Source organism: Thermobia domestica, chromosome 9 (genome assembly GCF_964235325.1).
Source record: "Thermobia domestica chromosome 9, izTheDome1.hap1.1, whole genome shotgun sequence".
NCBI classification, from domain to species: Eukaryota; Metazoa; Arthropoda; class Insecta; order Zygentoma; family Lepismatidae; genus Thermobia; species Thermobia domestica.
Genome location: NC_137462.1, coordinates 157,493,119 through 157,518,242, shown reverse-complemented (window position 1 = coordinate 157,518,242; position 25,124 = coordinate 157,493,119). Strand labels below are relative to the sequence as shown.

The 25,124-nt window shown below is 35.7% G+C and overlaps 1 protein-coding gene across 1 annotated transcript in view; it reads left to right on the top strand.

Annotated features, from left to right (window-relative positions):
* The window catches only part of LOC145694183 (zonadhesin-like), a 115,518-nt gene extending 105,525 nt beyond the window's left edge, over positions 1-9,993 (top strand). The window contains exon 8 of the mRNA XM_081770297.1: positions 9,613-9,993. Within this exon, the coding sequence (XP_081626423.1) occupies positions 9,613-9,647 (35 nt within the window). The 3' untranslated portion in view covers positions 9,648-9,993. The remainder of the gene's footprint in view (positions 1-9,612) is intronic.
* The last annotated feature ends 15,131 nt before the right edge of the window (positions 9,994-25,124 follow it).

Sequence of the window (25,124 nt, the reverse complement as noted above, 5' to 3'; positions counted from 1 at the left end):
GTGTTTGGTTAGGCAACAACAACGGCTGGCTAAACAACTTTGGGGTTGCTTACTTAGGCCACACTCTTCGAGCGTCGTCGCAACGTCCGGCTCCGTCCAGAAGATTCGTGCACCTCCCGCTCGCCTCGTTGGCTCCAGAACCTACGCCGACGTTTCTAGAATATTCTCGCTCGAAGTTCGGCGGTGGTATAAATATTGCGTACTTCGGCCAACCAATCCAACAGGCCAGTTTATTGCAGCTTAAGCTTTAACGGTTTTAGTTCGCTACTGTTTTTGTTAAGACAGAGAGTTTGTGCATTGTATCTAAAGTTACAGTCTTCTTAGTGCGATACGATTCAGAGACATTTTGTTTCCAAGTTCGGAAGCAATGGAAAGCAAGATGAAGAAAAAGCCTCATAGCAGACCAACACGGGAAAGTATGAAACGAGGCTTATTTGGCACTCCAAGTGAAATGAGTGAAGTGCGGTTACCCACGTACGCTGACGTTATGCGACATTATCATTGGTTTCGAAGTGGTTTAAGTCGTGACGAAAGTGTAACTAAATTACCAGTGACTGGCATTTTTTTTATAAACTAGTTGGACAAAGAGTTGTACATATTTGGCGTAAAGCAAACATTCCTGTGGTTTCAGAAAAGAGTGTTTTTGACATGCTGAAAACCTTTTATAATAAGTGTCGCACCAAGGAAAAACATTTCACCCGATAAGGACAAGAAGCAACACTTCGTGCAGGTTTTGTTGCACACGCGAAAAAGTCTCTTTTTGATATTGCGTCTTGCAAATGTAAAACCGCCGAAGATTGCAACTGTACAACGAGATACTTTGTATCGGTCGATAATTACCTGTATCTTGGGCAGAAAGTGCTTCTACACAAGCACTATACCTGATATAATGTTACTTAAAAATAACAAAAGAAGAATGTTTTTAAGATATAAGAAATATACATTATTATTGTATAGTTGGTTGCTATGTAGTTGCTTATAGATACTCAATGGACATGTATGATTGGAAGACAGTTTGTGTGAATATACGTTAAAAGATAATCAACGAATAAATTATCTAACCCTTATCATGGACTTGTAATTTCAATAGAAAAGGTGATAATACTAGTGAATATAATTACGGAAGATATTTTAAGGTGTAAACAATTATTGCCACTAAAAGATATACATATATTATTAGCCGAACCAGGGTTGACGACTACCTTTGGTGAGTCGTTGTAACTGTGAGAGGACACGCAAGATTCCAAAACGAGAATTCAAGTTTCTTTTGGACAAGAGAACATAAGGGAAAATGAGCATTGGTAACATTGACGTCCGAACAAGCAAATCTCTGTCAAAGATGTTTTCCCGTAAAGTGAGCAGATTTAAGGGGCAGACAACCAAGAAAGACGCTGGAAGTGTTGAAGCAAGTCCATCAACTAGTAGGATTAGGCATAGGCACAGGTCAAAGATACTGGCGTCGTCAGGGGAATCCAGCGAAGGTGTTGAATCGGGAAGCGCGTCGAGATCTGACTTCGAGGCGCGACGAAGAAGGAAACATATTTAGGCTGTCTTCAAAATACAGCGGAGGCAGCGTTTAGAACAGGAGCTTCAGACAGACATGTTGCTTTGATCGCTTCTGCAGTACTTCAGGACGCGAGACGCATAACGCCAGAGGACAAAAATCTTGTTGTTCACAGATCTAAGGTACGAAGAGGAAAAGATAAACTGGGTGAGAAGATCCAGAAAGAAAAGGCTCACCTAGGACGGGCGATTACAAGTATCTACTTCGACGGAAAAAATGATGCAACTCTTGTGCAAGAAAAAATTAACGGCAAACTACTCAGACTAGAGGTTACAGAAAACCATATCACAGTTCTATCAGAGCCCGGTTCAGAATACTTGGGTCATGCCACACCTAAGTCAGGCACTGGCAAGGATATTGCCGACTCTATATTGGAGCTATTAGAGAAGAACAGTACGACGTGTCAAGTCTTGAGGCAGTCGGCAGCGATGGTGAAGCCACGAACACAGGATGGGATATCGGCGTCATAAGTCAGATACAAAGATCCTTAGGAAAGGAACTACAGCATCTCATTTACCGTCTTCATACCAACGAGTTGGCATTTCGACACATGGTTATCGAATTGGTTGGTGGGACGACCGGACCCATGCTTTTTCCGGCCCCATCGAAAAGAAATTAAAGGATTGTGAACTTTCACCGGTCGTCTCTTTTACACCCATTCCCGTTGAATGGGTGTCTGAAACTGAAATACCAGATAGTTTAAACAGCGACCAGAATTATCTCTTTGAAATTTGTAAGGCTGTTGCTACAGGAATGTGTACTACCGATCAAGCAAACAGAAAACTAGGACCATTATCACATTCACGATGGCTTGGCCTGTAGGATGTTTCGCCACTACATGAATACTGATAAACCTAGTTCAAATTTGTGTCTACTTTGTCAGTACATTGTTAAAGTATGGTTTTCAATAAGGCGAAATCCTTCGTGCGAAATGGGAGCCATGCATCTGTTTATTATAGTTAAGCTATCGCGTTTTCTGCCAGAAAATCTACAACACATAGTTCATTCTGTTCTACAAACAAACGGATACTACGCTCATCATGAAAACCTGCTGATAGCGATGACAACAGATGAAAATCCGCATATTCGAACGTTAGGCTGAAGAAGGATAAAAAAGTGCCGCAGCCAGAAGACTCCGAGATCATGCCGCCCACGTGACTTCATTGTTCCGAAATTAAACTTTACAGCTGAAAATTACTACGACATGATTAATTGGCCTTAATGTCTAACAGAGCGGCCAATCACACGAAACATAACGGATCAGCAGCTTGAAGAAAACATCCGAACTTCAGCTACTCTAACAACAACAATTCCTTGCCATAGTCAAGCTGTGGAACACACAGTGAAGCTGGTGTCCGAGGCAGCGTTGATAAAGTGTGGCCAGAACGCAAGAGATATCTACGTTAGAGCCAAACTGAAGTCTAGAACAAGAATGCCCCGATTCGAGACCAAGAGGAACTACGTGAATTAAGGTCAAATGTCAACGTATGCCTACTTTGTGGGTGGGTGGCCGGAACTCGATGTCCAACCACCTCTCCGTGGTGAGTTCTTGGTTATTTTGCGGACAGAGCAAAATAAGCAAAGAGTTGCACAAAGAAAATCGTGTTATATCAAGGGCTATGCCTATAATCATCGTTAACGTGGCATTCGAAACAAAATCTGGACATTAATTCCATCAACTGAGCTAATATGGCTGTACTTTGACTCATAAACACTTTAAAATTATTTACTGGCAATGTTACAAGTTTCTTTTAATAAAATAATTATATTATAGCCATCAGGTAACTCTAAAAACGACCACAAGTAGCTTTTCTGTCATTTGTGTTGTGCGTGTTGCCTAACCAAACACTTAAAAACTTTAAGTCCGTTGGGGCAGGGTAAGGGGTTGTTCAAAAAAAAAATTTAAAAATCAGTAAGGTCGGTCCCACTAATGGCACCTTTTCCGCACTAGCCGTCATCGAATTTCCAACAAAAGTGCAAAATGCTCCACCCTAATGCACACAATCCCTCGGTGGAAGACCTATGGCTTCTTTTCTGTTTAGAACTGTAAGAATTTTTTCCAGAAATGTTCAAAATTTTACTGAAAACACATTTAGAAAAACACATAGGCATACAACAGTTCTTTGTTTTTTACTCTTTCCTATAAAATCTAAAGTATAATTTTTTGTGTTTAATGAGACTGTAATTTGTGATATTTTCCAGACTTATTACAGTATTTTATTTACAATTCTCAAAATCTATTATCGGCTCTTTATTTTAATGTGTAGTATTGAGAAACGAAAATTAGATTTCGTATTTAATTTTCAGATTTCTTTCATAATACATAGATTGAACGTTTCAATTGGAACAAATTCCGGACAGTGGCAGCTGTTAAATTGTCTTTTATAGAGCCAGGAAACTACAAACACATTTATCAGTCTTTTACTGTTGGGTCATTCCGTATCAAATCACCTAGAGCACTGTGCTTCAATGTCTCAGATTCTCTTCAAAAATTTTTCATACATAAATACCAATGAAATTATGCAAAATTATTTTTATCCGATTTTTGGGATGATATATGGACCGAGGAGAAATTTTTGAAAAATGTGAATTTTGCTTCAATTTCACTTTCCGACACACAGCATCATGGAACTAAATTACATAACTTCCTTATTTTTGAAGTTATTGGGCTTATCTAGGTGTCAAACGAAAGGTTAACTTTTGCTCTTTCAGTACATTTTAAGTAACCTTGCAAAAGGTTACACTGTCAAACATTAATGGGCATTCAAAGCAAATTTTAGTGTTGCTCAAAAGTTACAACTATGAAACTTTAGAAACTTTTTTTTGTACATTCATCTTAACACGTACATGGTATGGTTAAAAAACAAGAGAATGTTTTTTTGTATTTTTGTAGTTATTATTTTTTATGTACAGAAATATACACTTTCAAGTTTTGTTACAAATTGTGTCATTGCTTGTAAGTTACAACTATGAAACTTTTCAAACTTTTTAAATAGAATGGTCTTAGCACATATATGATATGGTTTAAAATAAAAAAGACGCTTTTGGTATTTTTGTAATAATAATAATAATAATAATAATAATAATAATAATAATAATAATAATAATAATAATAATAATACCAAAAGCGTTCTTTTTATTTTTTAACCATATCATGTATGTACTGAGATGATTCTATTTAAAAAGTTTGTAAAGTTTCATAGTTTTAACTTTCGAGCAATGACACAATCTGTAACAAAACTTAAAATATATTTCCGTACATAAAAAATAATAATTACAAAAATACAAAAAAAACACCCTCTTTATTTTTTAACCATACCATGTACGTGTTAAGATGAATGTACAAAAAAGTTTCAAAAGTTTCATAGTTGTAACTTTTGAACAATTGCACCATTTGTAAAAACACTAAAATTTGCTTTGTATGCCCATTAATGTTTGACAGTGTAACCTTTTGCAAGGTTACTTAAAATGTACTGAAAGAGCAAAAGTTATCCTTTCATTTGACACCTGGATGAGCCCAATAACTTCAAAAATAAGGAAGTTATGGTAATTTTAGTTCCATGATGCTTTGTTTCAGAAAGTGAAATTGAAGCAAAATTCACATTCTTCAAAAATTTCTCCCCGGCCCATTTCTCATCCAAAAAATCGGAAAAAATTAATTTTGCATAATTTCATTGGTATTAATGTATGAAAAAAATTGAAGAGAATGAGAATCTGAGACATTGAAGCACGGTCATGTTTTAAAATTAGGTGATTAGATATGGAATGATCCTGTTGTCTAGCACACTAAGTGTGTTGTAGTGTGCAAAATAGCGTAGAAAAATGATTTGGGAAGGTACGTCATTGGTCTTTCCCAAGCAAACTTTACACATAGTAGAACAGTTCAGGATAATGGATTTGTGGTATCATTAAACATGCATAAGAACCTACTGCACAATGCACATAACCAGTAAAATTTCACCCAAAGAGGGTACTAAAGAAGATCATGAATGTGGAGGCTTCTGAGAATCTATTACCACAGTGTGCTCGTCACCTGCTAAGATGTTTATGAAAAATACTGATATAACCTTGTGCTCCAACGAAAAATAAGTTTTTCATAAGTTTGCTTCGTTGTCACTGATTTTTGCCACAAAAGGAAGATCAAGATTCGATACGGTTCTAGAACTCAATGTCAACTGTGCTTAGCAAGAATATGTCATATCCCCCTTTTATACCGAGGAAATACGAGTATGTATGCCCACAACAGTTTGTCTGATACTCACCTTAGCAAAGCATCAAGTCACGCAGTCAAAACATTCTGACCATTTACGGATGTATGATATTTGTAACTAGAATTTATGCTATACATCTCGAGGATATATCTATTAAGAGTCCAGATGCTAGTCTGATTACAGTGCTCTTGGGTTTCTCAAATGGCGCCTTTAATTGTCTAGGGTTCGTGCTTAAATGTGCCCAGGAAGGTATACAAGAAGTACTGTAAAATATACAAAATATACATTTGGTACATCCTCAAGAGATCATATTGCAGGGAAACAGTGATGACGTCCAATAATTTATACTGGTGGCAACCACATTGAACATGATCAATGGTGGCGGGGTAAAATATCTTATGTATAAACCACAACTTGAATTTGTTCCGATGGAAATGGATCAATCTCTGTACTTAAATTAGAAGATATGTGAAAATTGGGAGGATAATAATAATACAACATAAAGTTTGGTACTCATAAACTAGTAAACCTAGAATTGTATGTTGTTTGTATGTTGTTGTTTTTTTCATTTTGAACAATAGATTAATTTTGAAAATTACTGGACAATCATGAAATACAGCAATCATGAGGACAGACGTTGATTGAATTTTTGCTTTACTTTGTTATGCGATATAAAGGCCATAATAGACGAAATCTAATAATGAATTCAAAGTCACGTCAGACTTAAATTCTGTTCAGCTGACGAAGTACAAATCATTATCCAAGGTTATCTTGAGAAAACCAGGTCTCTCCTCAACGCCTTATCTTGCCTACAAGGGAGTTTATTTCCAGAACCGAGCCACCAAATTGAGATAAGATTTTATTTTAGGGAATGTTGATGATTTCAAATTAAAGGTAGTAACTATGTAAAGTTGAAGACGTTTGTTCGTAATTGTGATACATTCCATATTTTTAGAATAAAGTAACTGGCCTCTAAATTAGGAACTGTAATCTTATACGTAAACTTAAATGTCTTCATTGTTATTACACCCACGTTTTCTTTCTTTCTTTCTATGTTTCTTTCTTAGATAACAAGTAGCAACAAGCATTATCACATATGAAAAGGACATAACTAGAAAATTATATGCAGTGAACTGTTTCTGTCATGAGCGTTAAAATTTCGCAGAAAATCGAGGGCAAGGTAATTACGACGCAGACAGTGCATTCTGATCTTTAATCTACAATAAAATATCTTAAAGCAGGTTCAGAATTATTTAATAGCACTTATAAATATTATGCAGGTCATTTTCTACTTTTTAAACATTCTTTATTTTATTTATTTATTTTTTTTTAGATTACTCACTAAATTCAGAAAAGTTGATGTTGAGCATAACGAAATTCCTTACTAGGGATGGTACCAAGACTAGTCTCGGATTTGTCTCGAAATTACCAAGGACTTGCAGGCTCAGTTCTACACCGTATCGCTCACACCGCAGTGCACATGGGGCCGGACGAGATATAAGATGGGTATCCCATTAGTTTTGTTAAGTCAGTGAAGTTCAGAAGAGATACACGATGAAGAACCCACTTCTATTTAACTAGAAGGTATAGGTACGCTCTCTATTCGGAGCAGACCAGATGATCAATGGCAACATGAATATATGACTTCACACTTCCGTAGCCTCGGAATTGATAGGTCACTGGCCAGCACAACGCTCTGACTTTCTTTGCCTACAGGTCTCCACAACTACCCACGTCATAGCAATGATGGACTGGGTCATGTATCACCGGGCCTCTTGAATCACGACTTCTACCCGGGTCATCCGGATCCGACTTCTCAGACTCAGTGTGCCCCGGTAATCCGGACAGACCCAGAGACCCAGATGATGGCGAAATATCAAAACTGAAGCATTAGTGCAGAATTTTATATTTGATTAATGATGTTAGCTGCTGGAGCTCGAATGTTTCTTTGTTTGATTTTCGGCGTGACATTTTTTAATCAAAACATTATATTTTGAATATGTCAAACACTTTTATTTTTAGTCCTCTTTGTATACATAGTTGTTGCACATAACCAGTACAAAAAATTAACAAAACAGTATTCTGGATCAGCATTGTCTCCTATGTTCTAAACGATAAGTTTAACAGGTCAATTAAATTTTGACGATCACTTATAAGATAAATATGTAGCTTATTGTTGTGATTCTGAAGAGTTTGAACTCTGACAAATCTTGTAGTTACCTCTCACTGCAATATTTGATATATACAGACGCAAACGAGAGAGACAGAAAATTAAATTTAGTGAAAAGGTAATGAGAGGGGGTAAAATTAGGTTTGTTAGAATTGCATTCACACGATGTTTTGTTTCGGGATTCCACTGGGTCATTTTATGTCGTTTTATGTCCACTGGGTCTGTTTGAATGACCAGGTAATTCCAGGTCAGTATCTCTCGGAGTCAGATGGGACCCAATCGGACCCACGGATCTTACTGTGTCTTCCGAATCACGAAGTTCGTGACTGATTCCATCCTACTTGATGGAGGAAGTTCAGTAAATTCCAAGGCTGCATTTCAATGCAGGTAAAAATGGTAAAATACTGTAAATCCGGCCCCATCAAAAATCGAAACCGGGCTTCCTCTTGGTAGGTAGAGGCCTTATGGACTAAACCATCGCGGGCGTAATTAAGGAGTTTGGTTTACTATAACTACTTTCTATATTTAGTCGATATGTCTGTCGGTCTGTCCTTCTGGAAGATAGTAACTCTCAAGAATTACTTCATTGATCAACATTAGTTTTCGCCACGATGTAGAGTAGAGGGTCGAAAGTTAAGAATCGAGTTCGTTCAATCTGAAAGTTGTAGAAATCAACCACTTTCGGCTCTAATTTAGACTCAATAGAGCAAAAACAATAGTAGATAGCGAGACAAGTTTCCTTCAATCGATTAAGTGTACCAAAATTATCTTTCACCTCCGTCACGTCCATCACTCTCTACTAAAATGTGTGACTGGGTGACAAGACGAGATTTCAACTGCAAGAATTTGGAAACTTCAAAGACCGTAAAAAAGAGAGAGAAAAATATTGTCCCATTACTAAAATACTTCTTTTAAAAATCTGTAAAACTAGAAGAAAAATACCTTCCTTTTTGACATTATTCGAGATAACCACTAATTCGTCTAACTCGCTGTACATTTAGAAAACGTAAAGCATATTTTTTAGGAGCTTATTTCGTTTAATTTCTATATGCTTTAACATTGGCTGGATTGAACTTAAGCGTCCATTGTCAGCATCGGTGCTATATGAGACTTCAACCTATAGCGTCAGATAGAATCCGGAAATTGTAATGTATTCAAATTTCAATACTCTCACACTAGGAAATCGAACTCGTGACCCCGGGTGTCAAGAGTGCTCACGCCAGCCATTAGCCCAGCAAAGAAAGATATATATCTGAAGAGGATTTTCATAGATCGAAAGTACTGAGAAGGTTTGACGGAATGATTATTAATTTGCTACTGCATTTCAAAAAGTGAGGGTTAAGATTACGTCATCCTATTACAAATTTTCGTAATTAAATTACTACTATAATTAGAAACAACCGTAATTATATTTCTTCACTTTAAAAAATTCAGTAGGTTTCCCCGAAATTCTCTCTTTTGCTCCTTTATTCTTACTCCACCAGTTCTTCCATAATCTTGACTTGAATTATTCATTCGTTTCCTTTAGCCTCAAGGGCGCATCGTGCGACGTAAAGTTAGGGAATTCATTCCATAAAAAAGTCCATTATCTGTGTTGATTATACTCAATTAAAAATAAATATATATTAGATTGTGTTAATATATGTATTATTATTTTTCATTTTCAGCTCGAGGGAATAGAACTATAAGCAGTACTTCATAGAGGCTAATTGTCAAAAAGTGTCATTGGTGTGAATACATTACTTCTTTTCATTAGATTACTCTGAAACTATTGAAATAGAGCCTACATATTTTTAAATCGGAGTAAGTCTTGCCAAAGAAGTAGATGTTTTCTGAACATTAATTGTCATTTGTCAACCATAGTATGTAAATCCATTAATAAGGATTCTTAGATGAAGATGTTATCCAACAGTTCGAATTACTAGCAGTTAATAAACAAATATGAAGTGGAACATTAAGCATCTTAGTATATGTTTGTGCTTTTAGCTTTTATTCCTAATTGTGTATATTCTGCAAGATACCTAAATTGTAATAACATAAATTATAGAAATAAAATCACTTTATATGCTTACTTGTTTGAGTTATTACACCTACTTGCAATGGATTTAATCTTACCAAGATGTATATATACAATAAAGAAACACAATAAAGAAATACACGATAATTGGTGTTACAAATACGTACAGCTGAATCCTGGGAATTAATTTTGAACAGTGTATCATAAGAATACTTATTATATTAAGTATATTAAGTTTGAAATTGTTAACTCTTCACTAATTCCGAACTTGAAAATACGGTATTGTTAACGAAGAACAATTTCATATTGTCTGAAAAACAAATTATTTTGTATTATGCAAGCACTGGTTGAATAACCTCGATATACAGTATATATAGCATTGTCGGTTTCAATTTGAGTGTTCGAGTATCCTTTTAACTCACTTTGCAGAACAAATCTTGTACAAATCTTTCTTACATGTAAATTTTTAAGACATTACAAAATTATATAAATTATAATCGAAGATTCACAGAAGTCATTTAAACTGCATCCTCTGTGACATCATACGTTGCTGCACCAATTCTCAGTAAACACTATGAATAGGAAAAATAATAGAGGTAAAGGGAGAAAAATTTACTATTTAATAAACAAGAAAGAGCCATTTTAAAAATTAAACCACTTTAATTACCTGTATGGTGACATTTTTAAGTAGCTCAAAATTTTGTACTTTTTTTGTACCATACAGAGGAGCCTACCTTAAAAAGAAGTAATACAAAAGTTTTTTTCTCATTAATACAAAAGTAAAGAATTCAACAAAATTTATTCATTCTTCACTTTTTTCTGCTAGGTACAAAATTGAAAGGGTCACTCAAAATTTACCCTTCATTATCCGAATAGCACAAAAAGGTACAGAAATTCTGAGCTAGTTAAAATGGCATTTCACGTTGATATAAATAATAGAACACCCAAATTTATTCCTTCATTTGTGTGACTTAGTTAAAATGGTCCTTTTTCACCTTTCCTGGTTAGTACGAATTTATTCCTTTGCTTATTTAAATAATACAAAATGCTATAAAATACTCAGCTAGTTAAAATGGTCCTTCTTCGGTTTTTCTTGTTGGTATATATTTATTATTTCGTTTGTTTAAATAATTCAAAATGGTATAGAATACTCAGCTAGTTAAAATGGTCCTTCATTTTTTCTGGTTGGTATAGAAAGTAGAACGTTCCAATTTATTCCTTCGTTTATTTAAATAGTACAAAATAGTGTAGAAATTATGACCTAATTAAAATGGATGTTCATTTTTCTCGTTGGTACAAATTGAATAGACCACTCAAATTTATTCCTTCGCTTATTTAAATAGTACAAGATGACATAAAACTCTCAGTTAAAATAGTCCTTCTTCGATTTTTTCTGGTTGTATAAATTTATTCCTTCGTTAATTTGAGTAGTACAAAGGGTACATAAATTCTGAGTTAGTTAAAATGGTACTTCTTCGCTTTTTTCTCTCGTTGGCACAAAAGTAAATAAGTCACTCAAATGTATTCCTTCGTTTGTATGAGCTAGTTAAAATGATCCTGTTTCGCTTTTTCTGGTTAGTACAAATTCATTGCTTTGTTTATTTAAATAATACAAAATGGTATAAAATGCACATCTAGTTAAAATGGTCCTTCTTCGTTTTTCTCCTGGTTGGTATAAATTTATTCCTTCGTTTATTTGAATAGCCCAAAAAAGATTTTTAAAACACTGAACTATTAAAATGATATTTCTTCATTTTTTTTTGCTTGGTACAAAACTGGATAGATCACACAAATTTATCCGTCGCTGTGTTTATAAGTTAGTAAGGCTTAAATATCTAACCTTTGACCTCGGTGGTTAGTACTTTTGGAACATGTAGTACTTGATGACTTATTACTAATTGTGGAAACGCCACCTCAATATATGTCTCCGTCTGCGAGTTATTCGGGTTTAAATATTTGACCTTTGACCTCGATGGTCAGTATCTTTGAAACATGTAGTACTTGATGAATCCTTGTGTAATTTCTGTTATGTTACATAGGGGTTGATAAAAGGGAACGAATACACTCCTGCCATTGGTTAATATTCTGTGCTGTATTAAATAGATATTGTAATCTGTGCTATGTTAAATACTCGTTAAAAATAGGCCATACTCATTTATACATAGGGGGTTGTGAAAATAGGTGTTCGTAGTATCTGTGTAATTTCTCCTATGTTAAAATAGGGGTTAAAAGTGGTCATGAAAGAGAACAACTACACCCCCATTATTCTCTGTTATGTTAGTAGTATTTGCTATGTTACATAGGAGTGCTGCTAAAATATGCGTTCGTAGTCTCTGTGCTCATAGTCTTATGAAACTTTTGCTATGTTAAAATATGGGTGGAAAAATAAGCCGAACTCTTATTAGTTCTCCTACGTGTTTGTAGTCTTATGTAGTTTCTGCTATGTTATATAGGGGTTGGAAAATAAGTCTACTGTTTTATCAATTCTGCTATGTTAAAAATGCTTGTAGCCTTTCTTGTGTAATATCTGGTATGTTATATAGGGGTTCATAAAAGTGGTCATAAAAGAGAACGAATACACCCCTAAAAAGAGGTCGTAAAAGGGAACGAGTACACCCCCGAAAAGGGGTCATAAAAGAGAACGAGTTTTCGGGGTGTTCGATTTTCCATAACTGGACGATACGTGGCATCACTTGCAGTGTGGCATCACGTTATGTGTGACACTATAAAATTGAGTCCTTGCTATCAGGAGGCCCTCAAAAAAGGCGATTTTTAGGGTAGTGTATGTCAAGTGCCGCCCACCTACTATTGGCACAATTGCGCGAATTAAAAAGAATTGGTTTCCTTCACATGTAAGTGTAGATGGACTTAAGCCCTTTTGTTTTCAATACTCCAAGTAAGAGTAAAACTTTCAAATGATAAGCGATATTAATGCCCTAACCAACATCATATAGTATGGAATCTTCAGATTGTCTTCTAGATTGTCTAAAGAACGCTTATTTTAGCACCGAAAGGAAGAAAAGAGAAAATACTCAGTTTTAACCTTTGTAGAAAGTTAGTTTTGTTTGTGTATGTATTAGTTCCTCACAAGGTACTCACACAGAAAAAAGAGAGAAGGAACAGTCTGTCCTTGTGAGACCACAACTTATGTAACATGTTAACTACCAAAAATTGTTATCGTTGAAAGACTAAATGCCAGATTATAGTCAAGGTTTTATAGCATTGCATTGGTAGCCAATAAAATATTGTTTCCAAGCTTTACGACTATGTATACAAAGCAACACATTCGGAAATTTATTTATCAGGGCAATGGCAGAGAACGGGAATTCGAAAATCAAAGTTCTTGTTTTGGTACAAGAAGGTTATAGTGCAAAGCAACCCGCTGAAATGTGTGGGATTTCTCCACGAATTGTCCGATTTTGGGTACAGTGGTATCGAGATACAGGAGAGACTGCGCGCAGTCCTGAAGTTTGGAGAAAGCATATTACCTCCCCTGAAGAAGATCTGATGCTTGTAAGGACTGCAGTAGAAAGACCATTCCTCACTTCCAGACAATTGAGGCAAAAGCAAGTTTCCCTCGGAATACCGCGGCGAGGATGGTGAGGGCTGCTAAGCTCTTTGCGTGGTGGGCAGCAGTTAAAAAGTTCCTGTCGGAAGGACACATTCAACGACGTCTAGCACTTGTTTAAGAAAATGTGAATGGTGACTGCAGAGATGTCATCTTCAGTGACAGATGCACATCTTAAAATGATAGCTTCGTTGTTGTGTACCGCCCAAACGGATATGACTCACGATACGTTTATATAAGAAGATTCTCTGATAGGGTATCTGTGTCAGCTTGGGGATTTCTCTCCTCTTATGGACTTGGGATACTTCATCGTGTAGATGGGAGATTAACAGCAGCGCAGTATTTACATATTCTTCAGGAAGTAGTGCTGGCAGCTGTTTGCATCCTCTAGCCATATGGAGTAATCCATTTCCAACATGATAGATCTCCGATCCACATGTCTCGATTGGTTCAAGGATGGCTTTCTGGTGAAGCACATCTTGATGTCTTAGATCGGCCTGCCAGAGGTGCTGATATGAACCCAATGGAGAATGTGTGGGTTGAGGTCAAGAGAATAATGAGGGGTACATGGCCCTCACCACCTTCAGCTACATAAGACGATTTGTGGGAATTAGTAGAAAGCTTATAGAAAGAATGTCACGCTGGTTTCAAGCCGGAATTGATGCAGAAGAACGTCGGACTTCATGTTGAACTCTTCGGGGCAATTAATAAGCCCTTTTAATTCCAAAATGGTAAATAAAAACACAAATTAACATGAATCCGTCATTGTAAATAATGTTAAGTAAAAAAAAATTCTAAACATTTCTATGAGTGGATTCGAACCACTGACGTTTAGCTTGAAAAACTCGTATCTTTCCAGTGCTCCACACCCCATTCCCTACAGAAATCACTTGAAAAAGCAGATCAAGAAGCACAAACTTGAGTAGAATAATTCCTGTGTTCTAACATTGTAGATAAATGACAGTACTGTAATAGGATTATTTTTTCTCGTTTTAGAAAAGTAAACTCAGGTAGGGGCAGATTTATGGGGAAAATGCACAGAATTGTCGAATATTAAATGTAGTTCTGATTAATGGAGCGAGACACCGTAAATAGTTGATTGTTTGAAATATGCTGGGTGGCAGAGCTATTACCTCATGGAAATATCGAAAGAGATATGTTAATGGTGTTAGTTGCAAACTGTTATAGAAGTGAAAAATTTAAAGAAATCTTTAAAACTCTAAAAGCACAGATCCAAATTGATTGATTGTTAACTAAAGCTCCAAAAGCTGACTAAAGCAAAAATTGTATCAATAACCTGTTACAGTTTCAGGCATATCATTTTCATATCAAAACTGAGATTGAAGTAAATCATGAATATTGTGAATTTACAGTTCTGGAATACCAGCAATTGATTTTGCTAGATGTAAATTTTAGGAAAACTTTTTTTTATAATGCTTTAGATTAATTATTAGATTGTTTGTTCATTAGCTTCTCCCCTCTCACGTAAGAGAGATTGCAATCGGCCAAGGGTGTTTTGGAAAAATGGGGAACATCTTCCGACTTCGACTTCTCAATAATCCGTTTAGGATCAAGTCGAATCAAGGTTGCCCCGCGGGAAGGTAGGAAAAGTGAGGCAATCGCTCCAAGCACTGCGCTCGAGATGGTTAAGTAATCAGGAAATGCCTGCTACTATTTTCTGCGGTTAACATTTATTGGGATCTTCGTTGAGAAAATTTATATCCCTTCATCGAGCGATGTTGGTCTTCAAGATTTTGAAATAACGTTTAACTCTATACTTACGTATCATTATCAATTTAATGGAAGCACGCCAGATAACCGGTTGCGAACAGATAGTCGGTAACCGCAGCAACGAATAGTCAGCGATCAGTTGGTCGTGGTGTGCTAGACCAAACTCTGTACTACGGGAGAAGCAGTAAAACGGCAGCGTACAGTGAACTAAGCTGACGATGATACTGTAAAATAGGAGATTTCTATGGTTTCGAAAGGTATTGTTGCGGCCGGTTACGTAGTCCGAGTGTGACAAAGGGGGTAAGTATATTGGGTGTGTGGCGAAGGACGGTGTCAAAAGGATGATGGGCTACCAACCCAATAAACCCACATCAGCTAAGAGGAACAGAGTTCGAAGAAACCTCTCAGTGGCAGGTCTCTCAGAGCATTAAAGCGGATCATCGCTGTAAACAGTCATGCGACTGGGGTATAAGAGACGGAAGAACTCAAGCAGCATCTTCCAAAACCTGTCTTCATAATCACAGTTGCGAGTTACATGGACATAGAAATACGGAATCAGGTTGCACGGGTAAAACCGTTAATAAAGGATCATAGCGGCTTACCAAAACGTCAGTGGCGCGGCAAACATGCAACATGGACTGCTGATTATTGAAAAAGTGTGATACGGTGTAATGACTCATCATCACTTTATTTCAAAGTACGGGCAGTATTTATGTGTGATGGATGCCCAAAGAAACGTAGTGTCTCTGCCCAAAGGTGAAACGTCTCTGTGATACTGTGGGGTCACAATATCGAGGTTTTTAGAGCATTCTGTGCTGACACTTATCTTTGAGGTCACTGCCCTGATTATGTCGCATGTATCCTATGGTCTAGATATTGTTGCAATAACGTCATATTTTAAGATGATAATGGGTCTATTCACACAGCTCAACCTGTTGATGAAGAACATCAGGATGAAGAGGACATCTGCCCAATCACTCGATCTGAACATAATTGAATACTTGTATTCCGTTTAGGGTACACGGATCCGGTGCAGATTTCCGCCTACATCCTCTCTCAAGGAGCGTAATGATGCACTACAAGCGAAGTGGTGTGATACTTTACTTATTACCATTTACGATTTTCAAGGCCCCATTTTACATCGCAATAGATCTGTTTTGAGGGCAAAGGGGATCCAACGCCTGTTAGTCCATTACTTTGCACTTTCTTGAAGGTGTTTCTATTAAGTTGATATCAATTTCAATATATTATGAATGGGCACTTCCATAACTTGAAATAGTTGGAAGAGATTTGGAGATACAAACCCCAAGATCCACCCCTTGACTACATCCCTGACGTTTGACCCCATCAACCATTCATTTACCTATACAAAACCCAGTTTTTAAGCTACGAGGAAGAAAAGCGCCCTGGATTTGTGAGTCCGGAAGAAGATCGCCACTGCATCCAAGAGTGTTCCCGAAGACGCACTAAACCGCGTGACCCTTCCCGCTAAAAAAAATACTCTTTCCATGACTACTAATCAATTGTTATAAGGAGTTCTACATTAAAGTTTTTTAAAAAAATTAACCCAGTGAATTGGGTAACCAAGGCTAGTTTAGAAATAATCATTTCCGACCGTAAAAGATTCTGTTGCTTCTATGGTGATCAAAGGTGGTGGTAATTCATAATATCTTTCTCCGTCGGCGTGAAACCATTACTGCGAACCATTGCAATGTTGAACGCTATGAAATGTGAAAAACCTGTCCATAAACATCCAACCAATGACCAACAGACATGGTGTTCTAATGTTCACTTCAATACACTCCTACATGTTGTCATTGTAACTTAAAACAAAGCTATGTGTAAAATTTAAAATTTTAAAGTAGGGATAAAAATTGTTGCAAAAAAGTAGAGACAAAGCAACCCCTAAAATGAACGATATCACATAACGGTTGTGGGTATATACTCAATATAAAACATTTCCTGCATCTGTAAAAATCATACTTTGAGCAAAAACTGCACATATAACTTTTTGAAGGCTCAGCAACGATATGCACTTCAATGTAACTCCTCAAACAATAATGTATACTGTCTATGATTTGAAGTATAAAATTCTTCCCTGCTCACAGTATTATCCTAATCCCTCCCATCGATTACTGACTTTCCTGGTATTTCAGTAATTTTTTCGCAGGGTAACTTTAGCCAGAGACTCCTAACTTATCTGGTATTTTAGTTTTCATTTTTTTACCTTTGAAAGTTACTCATATAAGATGGACATTACAGTTGCTCCAACCTGTTTTAAAAAATATATTCTTAATATCTTCCTAATATTGTATGTTTTGCTTGAGTGATTGATCTATTTGGTTTGGTTTATTTAACACTCCTTTAATGCGCCGATTTGTTATCTATGACTTGCCTTAACAAGGGAATCGGATTTCGTACCATGCACTTAAGCCGCTTTGCCATAAGAGGAATATTGCAGTTTTTCTTTCGATTTCCTTAGAAATATTGCCAATGGTTTGATTTTTAAAACTATGTTTAAAAAATACACGTCAACACACAAGATGTAATCTGAAACCTAGGAAATATATCGAATTGTTTTCAATTTGTTCGCACACTACCAAACAGCACTAATGTTTTTTTTATTCCAGCCTTTTAAGATAAGCATTTCAGACTATTTGCTGTTCTAGGATGATTTAATTCTAGTTCATGTATATGCTATCTTTGGAAATACAGTATAGTTTCGTTTATCCGACATAAACAGACAGGCAGAATGCCGCATATTATGGATGTGTTAAGAAAGGCCTATTAAAAGTCAAACTATAATATAATTTTACATATTACGCATCTAATAATCATGTTTTAAAACAAGTAAATGCACTGCACTGCATCAACGTATCCAACGTGAGGTCTTAGGGGCTGCCCCTCCGAAACTCTAATACTTTTTAATAAACCTGCTTTTACCCTTTTGATTTATTTTATATCAGATTACTTTGAGTCAAACTTTGGGCAATGTGTTTTCTTGTTATGATTCTAAGAATATACCGTAATGCCATTGATCCCAGGTGGAATTAAAGAAAACTTTTAAAACAAAAACATCCAAAATTTCGTTTCGTTCTGTTTATAACTTTAATGTATTAGAACGATACACTCATTGCCTTTTTGCTAGTTTTGTTATGTGCTATATGTAGCAGACAGATTTCCTTAGAAACATGTCTCTCGAAACTATTTTTGATTTTGTTTGTACTAGTATGCAGTTTGTGCAAAGTAAACCGGTTCATAAATGAAAAGTAAGAAAAAGCTTAACAGAAATACAAAACTGTTGCATTATTATTATTATTATTATTATTATTATTATTATTATTATTATTATTATTATTATTATTATTATTATTATTATTATTATTATTATTATTATTAATATTGATACTTTATTGATATTTTTTAAACATTAGAATTAAGTGGTTACGAGGATTCGTATTCGTTCCAAAATGAAAACCTGGAGATGTGCCTGCACTGAATGATAGACATATGAGTCATGGTGTAGACCGGCGCGATAGGCAATAGAGTCCAGTGCATCAAAAAATAGATTAAGACCACAACTAGCAGTTCTTCTTGCCGATTGATGCTAATTTTTACCTGTAATGATATGTCAGATAATACGGTATGTGGAATAATCGAAGGTCGGATAAGATTGACCATGGTATATTGGTGTTTCACGCACCTAAACCTGTAAAATATTTGTGCAAAAAATCATCTTTCGCTCCCTAGCTAAATATTATGGGTATGATCGCACACCTTGCCTTGTAAAATATAGTCTTATAAAGAAAATATATTTTTAATATACTGAAAAGCTAAAGGAAAAAACACTCCAATAATTTGCTATAGTTTTTTTATATAACGGCAAACTTGTTCATTTCATCATGATAAATCACGTTTGGTGCTAAGATGTCTGTATATATATATATATATATATATATATATATATATATATATATATATATATATATATATCACATTGTTGGAGACAAAATTGTTTCTTTTTCCAATAGAAGAGACTGGGAGAAGAAGCTATACAACAGCAAAAACTGAAAACAATCGCTATTACCAATGGTACTCTAATCTCTCTCTCTCTCTCTCTCTCTCTCTCTATATATATATATATATATATATATATATATATATATATATATATATATATATATATAATTGAAAATCACTATGTTTGTGACTAAATCTCCTGAACCGACCGACCGATCTCGATCCAACTTGTAACATGGATGAGGCTCGAGGCTGGGCTGGTTTTAGGGTATACACTGTAATGGTAAAAGGGGATGGGGATGGGGAGAGTTGGGGGTATAAAAATAAATAAAACTTAATAACTCCTGAAACACACTACCGCTCTTGATCAAATTTTTAACATAGATAAGGTTCAGGCTTGGAATCATTTTTATGATTTAAATTTGACGGAGCAATGTAGGGGAGGTGTAGGAGAGGAGATATTTAAAAATCAATTTATATAAAACTGAAAGTGACTATTTTTGTAACTTAATAACTAAAGCCCGGAATCAATGGCAAAATGCCATAAGTGCCATTATTGCAATTTTCATGATAGTTTTAGGAAAAGTGCAATTTCACAATTTAGAAGCAATTTGTTGCCATTGTCACAGGTTTTCTCTTCCGCTAATCTTTATTTACTCATGAATGACAGCATACCACAGATCTGAATCGCTCTTATCTGGCCAAGCGATCTCGGTGTCTGATAATAACTGGTCTATTCCCGTTTGAATGTGACAGAGGAGGGGCGGGGATGCTAATGCATATTCATTTCTTGAAATTTTGAAGCAGTGTTCGGTTCTTGAAATGACAAACGAAGATGCTTACTTTCAAGAAGTAGCCAGGTGGGCAGTTATTGTGAATCTTAAGCGTGCATGATACAGAACTGTATTTATATACGTTTCAGTGTTATGCCGAAAGTTGGTCTTTCTAGGTAACAGAAGTTGGAAAAATTTGTGAGTGAGTTCGGACGTACTGTGTTTTCAACAGACGGTTCTGTTCTGTTTTGTAAGTTATGTGAAACTGTGGTTTCCGCTAAAAAGCGTTATTTTGTAACACCATATAAGCACTGCAAAACACAATTCTGCAAGAACACGCAAATCAACTGGTGAAAAGATTCAAAATCTTCTTGGAACAGTAACAAATCCCGCTTCGAGTACTAACAGTTTTGTGAATGATCTGTGTGAGCCTCTAATTAACACGGACATTCCTTTATGAAAGTTAGAAAATATTTCCTTTAGAAACTTTCTCGAGAAATACACAAAACAAAAAGTTCCAAGTGAATCTTCTTTGAGAAAGACTTACGTTGATAGCGCGTACAGCAAAACTATTGATGATATCCGTAAAAGTGTTGCTGACAAAAATATATGGATTTCAATTGATGAAACTTGCGATATTCTAGGACGTTCCATTGCCAAAGTTGTAATTGGAACTTTGGGAGGGGAAGAAGGCACACAAACATTTTTGATTGCATCAGAAGTTCTGGAAAAGGTGAATGGCACGGCAATTGCACAGCTTTTTTACAAAATCGCTGAGTATTTTGTGGACAGAATGTGTAAAATATGATAAGGTCCTTCTTTTTGTCACAGCCGTAGCTGTATACATGAAAAGTGCAGCGAAAGCCATTAAGGTCCTATTCCCACGTACGCTGCATGTCACCTGTCTGGCACACGCGCTACATAGAATTGCAGAGGAAATTCGTTCTCATTTTCCCGACGTTGACCTTCTTGTGTCAAATGTGAAAAAGATATTTCTGAAAGCTCCCTCGCGATCAAGTGCGTTTCGCGAATTAGCCCCTGAATTTCCGCTTCCACCTCTCTTAACGAGATTGGGTACATGGATTACAGCTGTTCTCTATTATGCTAACAACTTTGAACCCATCAAACGAATCATTGATACTTTTGATGAGGATGATGCGTCTTAAATTAAGGTTGCTCAAAGTTTGCTTAAGAAGAATTCCTTGAAAAAGAACTTAATCTTCATTGCAACACATCTTGCAAAGTTACCAGATGCTATTGCCAAGCTTGAAAGAAAGAACAGACTATCGCTAGTTCTCTGAAAATCTTCAATGATTCTCTCAACGATCTGAGTGCCACTGTGTCTGGTGACAAGGGCAATTACATTCGTTGTAAGTGTGATCGTGTTGTAAGTGCTAATCCAGTTTTGGAAAAATTGAAGGACATCGCTAGTGTTATGAAAGGTGATGCTGATACAACTGCTGATGGATCCTTCCCAAATTACATGTTTCAAGTATGCTCCAGTGGCATCTGTAGATGTGGAAAGATCATTTTCACATCTAAAACGAATTCTTTCTGACAGGAGACAAAGTCTTTCCTTTGAAAATCTTAAAAAGTTGTTAATAATTTCAGAGAACAAAAATATGAAAAATTTTTTGTAAGTGAAAATAAATTGCTAGTGTAGTGTAAAATGAATTCATTTTAATTTTTCTTGTTCTTTGAATGTTTGTGCTAATGTAACCGCGTGTGAATAAAATGTGTCTTTAAGTTATTGTTTCATTGTTACTACTGAAGAATGGCGAATGAATTTTTAGATATCGTCCCTTCACGGATTGCGCAAGTTTCCAGAATTTTAAGTGGTAAGTACAAAGTGCAAAATGAAACATTTTATTCGATTAGTAAATGATTTACAGCCTATTATAGCTTTTACATATTTTAGTATAATTTTTTTTCTCCAAAGTTCGTGACTGCTTGTTTATTTTATTTTGCCATTTTACCTGTCATTTTTGGGTATTTATTTTGCAATTTTGCCAGCCATTTTCGGGCTTTTATTTCGTCATTAATTCCGGACTTTATTAATAACTCGTGAAATATCCGACCGATCTCAATAAAATTTTCAAGATACATGAGATTCGGATCTGGAAATTTTTTTTTTGTAATTTCACTTTAACGGTAGATCCTAGGAGAGGGGAGGAGAGGGGGACGTATAAATAAAAAAAATATAAAACCTAATAACTTTTAAACCATCCAACCAATCTTAATTAAACTTTCAACATATATTAGGGTCGGGACTTGGGTGTTTTCTATCGTTTTACTTTGACGGGCCAACGTAGGGGAGAGGGTAGATATAAAAAATAAAATAAAAATGACTGCCTTTGTGACTTCATCACTCTTGAACCACCCGACCGATCACAATCAAATTCTCAACATACCTGAGTTCAGGTTCAGCTATTACTTTAGGCTATTCACTTTGATGATGCAACGTAGGGGAGGTGGACGGGAGGGGGCGTATCAATAAAAACTAATAAAACCTAATAACTTTTGAACCACCCAACCAATCTCGATCAAATTTTCAACATATATGAGGGTCGGGCATTGGATGTTTTTTTTTTATCGTTTCACATTGACGAGCCAACGTAGGGGAGGGTGAGAGGGTAGATATATGTAAAAAAAAGTCAAAATATAAATGACTGCCTTTGTGACTTCATCACTCTTGAACCACCCGACCGATCTCAATGAAATTTTCAACATACATGAGTTTAGGGACAGGGATTACTTTAAGCTATTTACTTTGACGTTGCAACGTAGGGGAGGGGAATGGGTTGAGAAATTTAAGAATGATCAAAAATTACCGGTTATTGTTGAATCCATAGTTTTCGTGGTCGATCGGAGAAACAATAACACTTCTTATGCTGTTTCAATCCAAGTTCAGCCCTGATAGTTAGGGAAGGGTAGGATACAACATAGGGGAGTATGATAAACATTTTAAAATGATCTAAAATGACCGATATTAGTGCTGTATTCACATTTTTGAGGTCGCTGATATATATATATGGTCAAAAATGACCGAAACCAGTGTTGAATCTACAGTTCTTGCGGTCGCCGAGATGAACAGTGACTAATTGAATTACTGAAAAAATAGTTATTTTTGCAGTATTAGAACACGAATCATGCTTAATTTACAACTAAGAGAAAAGATTGTTACTACATCAGAACGTTCCCAAACATTAACAAAAACTGTGTAAACATGTTTTCTGCAATAAAAAATAAAGGATTAATGGCAATAAAATATATGCGATACAAAGATGTGCATTTAAATTATTTATTTCAACCCAGCGAAGTGGGTAATGTATGCTAGTCCTGAATAAATACGTCGTTAAAGGAAAATATTAAAGTTATTGCCTTATTATATTGTTTCGGTTTTTATTAACGTGAAAATTATACACTTCCTTAATGTTTTCTAAGAAAAGGATGCAGGGTTGAATTCAGGGGGTAGCCCGGGGGGAATTTCCACCCCGAAGAAAATTCATTCCCCTCCCGGAGAAACAAAAAATCAGTCACAAAATGTAGAAATTACTTCACCCAATTATTTGCTTTTGTTTTCGTGCACGTGCAGACGAAATCCGATCTCTGAATATATTTATTTATTTATTTTATTTATTTAGTCTTATTTTACATTGCGAAGTTAAGGCTCCTGCCTTGTCTCCCACTTGACCATGCAATACCATATAAATGACGCAGATCAATTCTATATAAATATTAAACATGTAACATCTAAGATAGAATACCAAATAGTCAATAAAACTTGTATTTCTTAACGCTATGACCGAGTTTGGCAGAACATGAAATTGTTAACTGTTGAAGAAAGGATTGTATTTTAGTAGGTACTATACTCCCGCCCTATATTGTACATTAGTAGGTAGCACTATCACAGATTGAGATAGGAAAGGAAAGATTGGGAAGATCTTTTGATCATTCCATATGATCTCTGATGTCAGCAGACTTCAGTTCTTGAAAATGTACAGTTCTTGCATTATTTGACGTAGAGCGCCTAAATCATATTTCTCGCATCGGAAGTAACAGACGTAAATGTGATTTACGATTGTTAAAGTAAACACACCTTTCTTTAATTAAAAATAAATCAGTTAAAGGGTGAGATTCCGAGGGCGTCATTTAGAGGGACCAGGGAGGAACAGTTATCACTCCTGGGTTAGAGATTTATATAGAATTTATCAATATGATAGTTGTATGTAAGTGAAAGATTGCTATTGAAGATGAAGATGCCGTGCCATGGGGGGCAAGCGGGGCGACGGCCCCGGGTGCCGAGGTGAGGGGCGCAAAATTCGGGAGGGAAAAACAAAAGAAAAGAAGGAAAGAAAAACATAGGAATGAAACACATGTTCACATGTGCACATATATAAAATGAAAGGAAAAAGTAATGAAAAGTGCTCAAAATCAAGGAAAAGCAGGGTTTACTTTTTTAAAATTTTCTTACCTTTCGCGGCTGGTCTGTCGACCTCACTCATATATACGAGGGTGCCGTCGTATACTCTCGCGCCAAGCGCTGATTTTCCACCACACGGCACTAATCCTACTGAAGATTTCGTAAACTAAACTATTGATGTGTATGCAGTGAAGAAACCAAGGCTAATATGCTTGATTTAGAATCAGAAGTTTGAGAAAGAATGATTACTTTTTGTTAAGATATTCCTTCCTATGTATATTTGTTTTAGGACAAAAAAATATTTGAGTTAATTTAAATCTTTTTAAAAACTTCTACATTAGTAACAAACAGTAACTACTGAATATAGGAAATAATAACAAAAATAGCTACTGTAAATAGCAGTTAAACTTTAGTGTAAAATATTTTTGCCAGTCTTTGTTTAATGTTTTAGATAAAATTAAACGATTGTTTTTTTTTTTTTTTTGTTTTTTAGATTATAATCTCGCATTGAATATTTATCAGCAATTAGTCTCAATATTAGGTAAGATATGAATGGAATTGTTAAATATGCTGCTTTCTTGCAAAAATACAGAAAAACAACTCTCCCCCCCGAGGAGTTGACATTCCCCCCGGGTAAAAATGTCTGA